Genomic DNA, 11,555 nt, shown 5'->3' on the forward strand with positions numbered 1-11,555 from the left:
AAACTGAAACATTTAGCTCATACAAACGAGTGGTGGAGATGAAAAACACGCGTAGTACACGAAATGTGCATATTTACACACGTAAATATGAAATAGATGTGCCGAAGAACACAATACTAGGGTTGGGCATCGTTTGATTTCGACAATTCTGATTCCAATCCTGATTTTCTGCAATTTGGAGAGCAAACCTCCCTGCCCTTCCATGTGCATGTATGGAAAGCCTTAAGCGGGGAGAGCAGCAGTGCAGTATCCCCATAGGGTACAGAACAGAGCAGCATCAATGACAGAGATACGACATTGATTAAGTCTGACAACATGAATTTAAAAGGAGGAGCTGGGGTGGAGGTGGGTTGCAAGCGCTAGCAGAGATGCAGCAAGGTAGGCTGGGAAAAGCAGTTTAAATAGAGTGCGCTATTTGGAAATCCAATCAAAAGAGGGAATCAGCTGAGCCATCAGCTGGTGTGCTGGCTTAGGAACTGTTAGCTATGAGCTGATATCATAGCTCATAGCTTGACTCTGTGACCTGCCAGAACTTACGCTATGCTTCATTATATCTGCAATAAACTAATACCAGCCAACATATAAGCCTGGCTAATTTATTGGTCCAGCTTTAATGAGTATAGTATACATGCACACATACTGTACACTGCATACACAATGTTACAGGTATGTTGAGCGAGATACCAGTAGATAAAAGGAGTCAGGAAATGAGAAAACTGAATTGGTGGAACTGTGGTGAGTTGCAGAGACAAGGAGAGCAGAGGAGGAAGCAGGACGGAGTCAAGTTAAGTTAAGTGGCTTTGGTCTTCTGTGTGTGTGCATTCGCAGCAAAGCCTCAGCTGCATGTGAGAACGAGACAAAAGGAAGAGAGAAAAAAACAAGGAGCCAGGAGACAAGAAGCCAGGGGCTGTGGGAGGACAAAATGCACTCTGTGTGTGTGTGTGTGTGTGTGTGTGTGTGTGTGTGTGTGTTAGGGACGACAAGATACTGCCGGCCTTGAGTTTGTTCAGTAGACACTAATTTCACAGCAACAATTCATAATCAAAGTCTAAGACAGAAAAAAATGTGTGTTTGAGTGTATGGGAATGTACACTCCTTTCTCTCCTCTCTCTCTTTCTTTCTATGTGTGTGAACAGAGCAGGACGCCCATTCCCAAAAGGAAACATCTGTACATTCCAGACACGCTGTGTAAGAAAGATGGAGGAAAGAGAGAGAGAGAGAGAGAGAGAGAGAGTGAGAGAGACAGAGAGAGAGAGAGAGAGATCTCCTCTGCTAAACCCATCAGTAGATGAAACAGGACAACATTAAGACGCTCCACCCACAAGCTGAACATTCACATATTAGGCTAACACCTCGCCTTTTGTAATACTATTAACATCAACGCCGGTGTCTGTGTGTGTGTGTGTGTGTGTGTGTACAACTCAACTGTAAACACAAACGCTCTTTTTGACCTTATGGGCATCGCTGCATAGACAAGAGTAGATTAAGTAGAGAGAAGGTGTGTGTGTGTGTGTGTCTGAGTGGTGTTGTGTGTATGTGTGTTTAACATGACCATATAATGTGACCTTCACCATGTCTATTAGCAACAGGCTCCCGTTCTCTCAGCTACCTCTGGACACACATGGTTTTACTTACACACACAGTAAAGCCCACTTGAGGTGTGTATAGGCCTACACACACACACACACACACACACACACACACACACACGGTTCTGTTTTACTAACGGTGTGGCCAATGATCTAACCATTCCTTATAAGGCCTGTCTGGTGCCACTTATTCTGAGCTGTAGGATGAGAACACACGCGAACACATGCGCACACGCGCACACACACACACACACACCTCATTGACTACTCTGTGCTCGGGCAGTGGGAATGACAGTGGAGGAGTGGGTATGGGCTCTGGAGAGGAAAAAATAAATCTGAAGAGACAGAGATGGAGGAAATAAAAAAAAAGAAAGCCACTAAAATAGATTTATATCTGTTTGACTTCATCTGTCTTCCCTCTGCACAAAAATGAGAACAAAAAAAGTTTTAAGTTTGGTGATGAAAACTGTGATTTAGGTCTGATCATAGGACAGATTGATATCTCCTGCATCGTGGTGGTGAAGTGGTCCAAGTCCCTGTAAGTGAAGGCCAGCGCTCCACTAACCCACTAAACACAGACTGCTCTGTGGTCGCTTTCATCACCCTCAGCCTCCCTGCCTGATCCCTCTGCCGCTCCTACCCTCCCCCAGTCACTCCTCTCAATTTCTTTCCCCTTTTTTTTCACTCTGCTGCTTTGTTTATGTTTGAAGGCTGGGCAGACCTGTATGAGTCTTACAGGAGAGGGAGCAGGACAAAAGCAAAGGATTATTATAGTAGGTTAAAGATGATGGAGTTAGAGGAGGAGAAGGCAGGTGTGAAGGAAAAGTACAGGATAAACTGGGGGAACCAGCTGTGAGCGACGCAGGCCAGGTCTGGAGAACAATCGCCCCACTGTGGGCTGCCTGTCCCATGGGCGCCTATCCTAGCTCGCCAGCCTCCTCCTGAAGTGGCAATAAGGGACCTCATGCCTGGGCCATAAGTGTGTGTGTGTGTGTGTGTGTGTGTGTGTGTGTGTGTGTGTGTGTGTGTGTGTGTGTGTGTGTGTGTGTGTGTGGGAGGGGGGGAATCTCAGAAGTAGTTGGGTACTTTCCCTACTGAAGGAAGAGAGGGAGCATGAAATTAGGGGAATGGCATGAGGAGTTGGGGAGACGGGGATGTTGATTGAGAGGTTTGGTCTAAAAAGCCTAAAACTTTGCTTCTCTGCCTCTCCTCTCCTCTCCTCTCCTCTCCTGAACATCTTTAGAACATTCTGTCCATTTTTCCAGCTGCTGCTGCCTAGGTCGTCTGGTGTCCAGCTGGCAAGTGAAGGGCAGCTGTGTGCAGCGGTTTAACACACTAACTCAAAGACTGATGCGTACACACACACACTTTTTTTTTCTTCTCCCTACTTGTTTTTATGAAATTGCACACACAAAAACTCTGGGTTTAGGCTTAACTTCGCTAACCCATTAATCTCACTTCGTAGTACAACCCCCTGCTACTTCCACTTGTCTTGTGTTATTTACGACATTGTAGATGCATCTCCCCCACATTGCTGCAATCTACGTTATGTCAAAAGTGTCTCTCACACACACACACACACACACACACACAGGCCTTCTTGCAAAAATTCCTTCTTCAGTCTGCCGTGTAACCACCACCACCTAAATTAGTTAATAATAGAACCAAGACATTTCGGTTACCACCAGTTAAAAATTACTAGTGCCTGGACATACAGACACACACGCGCCCACACACACACACACACACACACACACACGGAGCATGGGAGCTGCCTTGTCTTCTCTCCCTGTTTCTTCCCTCTGGAATGTCTGCGCTTCTGAGAGTGATGTCATTAGTTACTATTGCCACGGTAACACAACAAATTCTCCCTCGCATATGGCTGGTAGATTCAATCTTTCCTTTCCCACTTCATTAAAGCCAGTGTGTGCGTGTGTAGAAGTGGTGGAGGAACCATCTCTGGAGGAGGAGAGGAGCAGAGATTGAAGCCCTCAAAAAGTGGCAGAATATGAGATTGAGTCTTGTCTGTCAGACAGCTGTGAAGCGTCAGTGCAAAGACAAAACTGCTCGCTGTAAATAGACTTGTCTAAAAAAAAACGCATCACCACGCATTCAGTACGTCTGTGTGTGTGTATGCATGTTGCTGCCATGGTTACACCACAAAATTCTCCTGAGCAGGGCGGATATGACCATTAGCATGTGTGAGACCATACGTGTGTTCATGTCACAGTTCATGTAAAGTGTGCACTGCTAAAGACAGATATAGTCTTCAACAACGTAAGGAAAATTAGTTTGGAAACTAAATTATTACTTTCTTTACCAAGTTAATCTCTACACAATGCAACCTCTTTTTCCATTTCCACAAAATCAACTGGAATTGGAAAAACTGTTCATGTAGAAACAGCATGCAGAATCAGTACACATGGAAATGTTGCTGTAACTGTATACAAACTTTTAAAGTTGGGTTATGTTGAGTTAAAATGTACAATTTTCTTTAAAGCCACACAAGAAGCAAATAACTCTAATATCAAACTAATAACCAAATCCCATTAGCTACTCACCAGCTCCTGTACACCTCAGACATTTTGACTTAGTGAACTTTAGTAACTTAGTGGTAACTTTAAGGATGGCATCATAGTTAGCAATTAATGATGTTATTAATTACACCTGTGTTTGAAGGGTCAACATTAAGTTAAAATGTTTTTTATGATCAATTTTTTATTATTTTTATATTTTTGAACACACAACATACAGAACAAACAAATACAATCGAACAGGAACCAAAACCATTTCACTGTATTTTTTTGTGCTCTGGCACCTATACAATATATTTTATCTTAGCAACATTTTTAGTTTTTTTCAAGGGGGGAAATGACTTTGATTGAGTTTATATTCAAGTTAATTAAGATAATATTGCAAACATAGTGTGCTAACATGCTGTACAGTTAGTGAGAAATGAACTGTGAGAGTCCTAAAAGATCAACTGGGCCCTTCTTACACAACGAATGATAGCATGAAAAAAGTAACGTTAACATGCTAGCATATATACATCCCATGCAAGTGCTAAGCAGGTTAGCATGCTATCATTAATGTAACACGGTTTAACACACAGAGGCCCCCCTAACTAAAGCAACGTTAGCATTAAAAAGGTATGCTAACATGCAAAATACATATTAACAAGCTATTAATTTCATGCAAATTGTAAGCATATTAGCGTTAACATTTACATCAAAGCACAGCTGAGACAAAGTACCTGAGGCTAACAAAGTAGCTAAAGCAGCCTAGAGCAAAGACTGATGACAGCTGACTCAAGTATGACAACGCAGAGCTAAGCCTGACATATATAGTTTGTGCTCAAAACAAAATAAAAAACAATCAAGTGTTTCCTCACACGTTTGTTTTCTGGCAACTGCGAAGCACCTATGTGTCTCTTTGCTTTTATGAAAAGTCTTCTCAGCTTGTACTGTAATTCAAAAAGCAAAAAATTTCCTTCGACTCTGACATGGCCTCGGTGTTATTTTTTATTTGACTGACTTAACTGAATTTAATGTGTGTACTGTAGCCTATATACCAAGGGTCAAATGACTGCAGCTATAAGAACCCCACAATCATCAGTATGTTAGAATATTTGTTGTTTTTATAACCTATTGAATAAGGTTACCAAGCTTTTAAAAAGGAAAATAACAGCAATGAAATTGTAGTTTGAAATACTAAGCAATGCATTAAATAACATGTTTTCTATAATGCTATTCTATAAATTCTATTATTCTATTCTATAAATTCTATTACACCAACCCCTTGTCTTCCAGTGTGAACTGAATAAGAGTTCTAAACTGTGTACTTTCAGACAAATGTTGACTGAATTTCTTCATCACCTTTCTTTGTCTACTATCCCAAGTCAGGCATAGCACCACAATAAATGGTGTCACAGCATTCTGCATACTAAACAAAGACTATAGAGATTTTAAAAACCTTAGGGGAATCCACAAGCATTTCCCAAAAGTGACTTCAGAGTTGCATAACTGTCTGTATGAAGTGCTAAGAGATTTTTATGATGTGTGTGGGTTGGAACAGATGGATTGGTGTGTAATAGGAATGCTTTTCTCCAACTGCCCTTTGTAGTATGTTCAAAAATATATACTGTATATACCAGCTGTATGTCTACAATATTTAAATGTGAGGCCAGGTAGGGGCACAGAGGAGATTAGAAGATAATTACTTCAACTTTTTTTTTAGGTCCTTTTCATTGCGTTCTTGCTTCAGTTTTTTATTACTGTCTAATCTTTTAATTCATCATATGAAAATCTGTTGCTTTTCACTGAAAAGAAAACTGTTTAACAAAACAGTTTTGTCATTGTGAACAGCTTTCTGACATTAAACAGAAAACAAGCTTGAAATCCCCTCCAGGCTCACAGAGCATGTGTGCATATTTTAGACCAGACTCCATACAGCAAACTTTAGAGTAGAGTAGTAATATCTCAATATTTCTAAGCCTTGATGAAATAGCCTTTTATAAATCACGAATCAGGATTTTTCTTATAGGAAAAATAATCCTGAGTCTAATTTAGCCTCTGATAAATGCAATAAGATTACACAGACCAGTGAAAACATTGACTTTGAACATTATTAAAAAAACTTTTATTATCTAAAACAATGCACAAACACAAATTTAAAGTCAAAATAATCACGCTCTGCCAAAATAACTACTGCTGTGATAATCTAAATGTCTTCATGCAAAAAAGAAGCGCATGAAAACAAGAAATTCAACAACAAATCCATCGTGCCTTATCCTCTCTCTCACTCTCTACCTCTCTCACGACCAGCGGAGACACATGAAGGTCACATTGCATTGCTGATTTTGATGGAAAAAATGAACATCTGAATTTTGCTTTCCTCATTTTACCACAGAAAATGCCTCTGATGCGTGCGCCTGCCTCTGCTGAAACTGTCAAATGGTGAACTCTACACTAGAAACTAAACTACTAAAGAATTGTTTTGGCAACAAGTTCCCACTATGAGCAAACACACACACAACAAGGTGCAGACCAGTGAAAGCTTCAATGCAAGTCCATCAAAATGAAAACATGGTTTCAAATTCATCAGGGAGACCATTTCCGGCTTCCTTATATACAATAAATTGACCTTGTGATCGATATATCACCATAGACACCATATATGCAAACCATCACAATTATCCTTTCCTTAAAAAGTAGTACTGCATCATACTGGCTTCCTTTCATATATTTTAGGGTTGCACGATATTGACAAAATGTGATATTGCGATATCGATTGTGAATATTGCGATATCGATATTAATTTTAAACATATGTAAAATTACAAAAGTTATAGGAAAAGGCATCAAAATAGATTCATAACAAATTAAACAAGTTTTCTTACAACACAAGGTTTATTTCAACTGACTGTCATATTGGACTGGTACAACATGAATAAATAAATAAGGACCATGTCTACAGAACAGGACATGTTTTACTGGTTGTACAGTATAAAATAAATAAAGTGCTGACGTGCACTAATATGTGCAAGTGGCACGGTAACTGGCCAATGAAACATGATCATTATAGCGTTTCAAGCGGGCTCACACAGCCAACGGACGGGACGCAGTGCTCCACGAAATAAACTAAATATTGCATACTTTTTGCGACACTTTCCATATATTGCGATAACGGTATTGAGTCGATATATCTTGCACCCCTAATCTATTTATCGCAAAACTAAACAAATGAGTAAATAAATGTGCATAAAAAGCATTGAAATCACTACGGCATTCCAGGGTTTCCTGCAGTGTTTATAGTGAAGGCGCCTTGCCTCACTTGAACTAAGGAGCGTTTTGCTACAGTGTCCGGGTTGACGACATGTTTTCTCGAAAAGGTGTGCAACAGGCTTTGAGATACGTCGGTGGGTGTGTCAGAGGTGTTAACCAATCGGCAGTGATGTGCATGCAAATTTGTGGTATTAAAAAAGGTAGTGCACTTGCACACACAACAAGGTGTTCAACACACCACTGTTTCAGTTTAAATAAAAGTTGAACATGCCCCAAGTATTTATTGAGTGAGGTGACTGTTATAACAGTCATTTAGTAACTATGATGATAATGAGGTGAGATCTGAATGCCTATGCTTAATCATGTATCTGCAATGGAGATGAAAACATCTGCATATGAAACAGATATTTGCATATGAACAGAATATGTAAGAGACAGAATAGGATTTTGGCATTGGAAGCATGGTTTTCATTTGTAGTCCGAGTAGTATTGACCGAAATGCAATCTCGGAAACCATCGGCTATTGTGTGACAATTATTTAGCTTTTGATGAGCTGTTTTATTTATTTATCTGCATTCATTTGCACATATCTGTTTATAGAGATTAACCGAAATGTCGTCTGGACCTAAAACACCTCCAAAAAGTTTTGACTCTAAACAATGACTGGCGCACAGTAGAGGTGTGAATCTTCACTGATCTCCCGATTCGATTACGATTATCATGTCAGCGATTTGATTCAATATCTCGATGCATCACGATGCGTCAAATACATTTTTTACTATTAAAGCCATATAGGATATTTAATTCATAGCTTTTCAAGCTTCAAAAACAAAACATTCTGCAGTGCTCTAATACTAAATAAATTGGATACATAAAACTACAGCACTGAGCACATAGCACTTCCTGAATGTGCAAAACATAACAGAATATGTAAACAGAAAGGTTGTAAGGCATACATTAAATTGTAAACAGAAATAATTGATTATGGCCCGGCCGATTATCGATGCAGCATGGTCCATATTCACGATTCGATGCATCAATTATTTGATTAATTTATATAACCTCTAGCGCACTGGCTACAATGGAACCCCCAAAATAGTGGCCCTTGCCCTCACAGGCTAAATCGAACAAAGATTGGAGATGAAACAATTAGTCTATAAGTTAATCAATCAGCAACTATTTTGATCATCAATTAATAGTTTAAGTCATTTTTCAAGCAAAAATGACAAATCGTTTTTGGATCCACCTTCTCCAATGTGTGATTACCTTCCTTGTCTCATTTGATAGTAAATGGAATATCTCTGGACTTTGGACTGTTGGTCAGACAAAACACTCACTTTTGGCGTGTGGTTGTGATGGGCATTTTCCGCTACTTTTGGAATTTTTTCTAGAGAATAATCAACATTTGATGATAATGAAATATCATTCATGTATGTGCGTCATCTCTCAACCCTTCAATGGTATCATGTACATACTGACATTGTGAATGAAAGCAGGACTAGCCAAGTCTGTATGAAGCGAAAGAGTTGCAACTGCATACACACACACACCACTAGCCTATTATTCATTTACAGCATCCCTCCTAGTTGATGTATAAAGACACTTGACACCAATCCTAGTGCAGATCCACGGTTTGTTTACTCCTCCAAAGTCTCAAATTCACACACAACAGTGCCAATAACAAACTGGACTCAAAACACAAAGAGAGAGAAAAAAGTACAATCTAGGACTGGAGGAGGGCATTAATTAACTAATACATTACAGCTTTGAGTTCTGCACTCTCATCTGTCTGCCAGGAGACTTAATTAAAATATCTGATTTTAATTCCATGCTTCTGCTTGGGAGCAGCATACAAGAAGCCAAATTAGTGAGGACAGTAATGTTCACAGTGAGTCACCTCCACATAAGGCTTCCGCTGGTACAGTAGAGCCAAAGAGGTTTATCTAGACTGATGCAATTATCGCTCCAATAGAGTCTGACATGATTAAAGACAGAGCCTGCTGCAGGGTCTGTGTCTAATTAACAGGGCACCTAACAGAGCACCCTTCCTCCCATGTGCAGATATCACTAAATGTCAAGTGCTATTAAGGAAGCCTGTTGAGATGAGGGGAAAAGTTTAAATCCATTCAAAATAATAACAAATATGCACATTGCCTTTCGTTGTGAGGAATTTCAGTTGAAACGCAGTTGTATTTTTTGTTGTTGTATATCCAAAACCTAATTTAAACAATATTCACATGATTTTTTAGTCAAGTCTCTTAAAGTTCCAAAATAATTTGCATTGACTATAGGCCTGGTACATCTCTAACGTAAATAAAAAGGTAGTGTAAGGGGAGATAAATAATTGATAACATATGTCTTCCGTCGGCGCAGAACAGAATGTTCTCGCTGCTGCAGCACCAGAAGCTAAACACTGATCTGCACCGCAAACACCAGGTTCACTTCTCTGGTGACCAACTCCATTTAAACTACCAAAACTGAGACACATAAGAATAACACACACATCAACACACACAGTGTCACTAGCAGTCTGGCCTTTAATAGAAGCCTGTTCCACACCTTTATGCATAGAAAGTCCTACCCATTTGTATTATTATAAATGTTGCATGTTTTTCTTGAAATATAATTTAGAACAACCTGCACTGTTGCACAGTGCAGGTTCAGTGTAAAGTTTTTCAAGGCCACATTATAATTCAATCACCACATACTGTATGTCAGAGTGCTTATGCATGGTTTTGGCTGCAAGAAATTATTCTATTCATTAGTGTCTAATCTGCCAATTATTTTCTCGATTAATCGCCAAATCATTAAAAATGATACACACAATATCTGAAAATTGAGAAAAAATGCATGATCAATTTTCAATGATACACAATGCAGAAAAGCAGTAAATACACACATTTAAGAAGCTGCAAAAATATCCGCCTTTATTTTTTGCTTTACCAGTGACTAAAATGATGAATCGATTATTAAAATAGCTGCTGATTACATTTCTGTCAACTGACCTATGGATTGACCAATTGGTTTTGCTTCTGGCATGACAACAACAAACAAAAAAGCACAAATAAACTCAACTTACATAGGGTAGCCTAAATATTAACTACACTAAAAACTACATTTTTCTTAATTGTAAATGATGCAAAAAAGAGTGATGTGGTGTAAATAAAAAAAAATTGTAAACCAGCCAGTTACTGGTCACCACATGGCAAACAACCATCAATATAAACACAAATTTGTCAAAAGAATAACAAAAAAATAAATAGTGCGCGGAGGAAAAAAAATCTAAAGTAGCCTTTTAGGTTACTTGCTTGCCATGTTATGAGACTTACATGAATATACCCAAGTAGGATCCTTTCAAAATTGTCATTAGAGTAAACTTAAAACTATTCCAACCATTAAAACCTGGTTAAATTGAGTTCATGTACCCTCCACTAGACATCCCTGTCCTCCTCAGCCTGTTTATGCACTTTACTTACAGTACGTTGGTGGCCAGCGGGATGTCTGCCGCTGCTGGGGCCCTCTCCAGCCCGATGTTGGAGCAGTTGACGACGCAGGATGGCTGGGGCCCCGCCAGCGCACAGCTGCAGTTAACGGGACAGGGGCTGCAACTCCTGCCGCCGTCCCCCTGCGGCCCGGAGCCCCATGCCTCCAGGCAGCAGAGCGCCACAAGCAGACTGGAAAAGAAGCTAAACCTCGGGAAGCAGACGCCATGTTTTCGCTTGGATAAAGTCTGTCCATTTCCACAAGGCATAGCTCACTCACATCTCATCGCCTCTGATGTGTAAGTCCTCTCAGTCTGGTAAGGAACTAAATACACAGGACAAAAGCAAACACGCGTCCTTTTTCCACGGCTTTCATGTGAGGAGACACAAAGAGAAGAAGGGATAACCCCTTTGACGCCGTTATCTCCCCTGCGTTTTCTTCTATTCTTCTGGTCGGATTCCCCTCTTCTAAATATCTAACGGAGCTTCTCCCGAATCCTTTCAGGGGAAAAAAAAAGTTTTGGAGAACTTCCTCTCTCCTCCTCTTTCCACATCATGCAGTTCCCTGAGCCGACGCTGCAGGCGCACTGATTTATGTCCCCTCATTCCTTTCTGTATTTCTGAATGTAAATTTAATTAAATGTATACTTTTTATTAATCCCCAGTAGGGAAATTACAATAAAGCACCTAAAACCCTTATAT

The 11,555-nt window shown here is 39.9% G+C and overlaps 1 protein-coding gene across 1 annotated transcript in view; it reads right to left on the reverse strand.

The window, feature by feature from the left end:
* pkd1a (polycystic kidney disease 1a) overlaps positions 1 to 11,350 on the reverse strand; it is a 57,135-nt gene extending 45,785 nt beyond the window's left edge. Inside the window, exon 1 of the mRNA XM_078277728.1 lies at positions 10,848 to 11,350. Within this exon, the coding sequence (XP_078133854.1) occupies positions 10,848 to 11,122 (275 nt within the window). The 5' untranslated portion in view covers positions 11,123 to 11,350. The remainder of the gene's footprint in view (positions 1 to 10,847) is intronic.
* Positions 11,351 to 11,555: the final 205 nt, after the last annotated feature.

Source organism: Sander vitreus, chromosome 2 (assembly GCF_031162955.1).
Source record: "Sander vitreus isolate 19-12246 chromosome 2, sanVit1, whole genome shotgun sequence".
Lineage (NCBI taxonomy): Eukaryota > Metazoa > Chordata > Actinopteri > Perciformes > Percidae > Sander > Sander vitreus.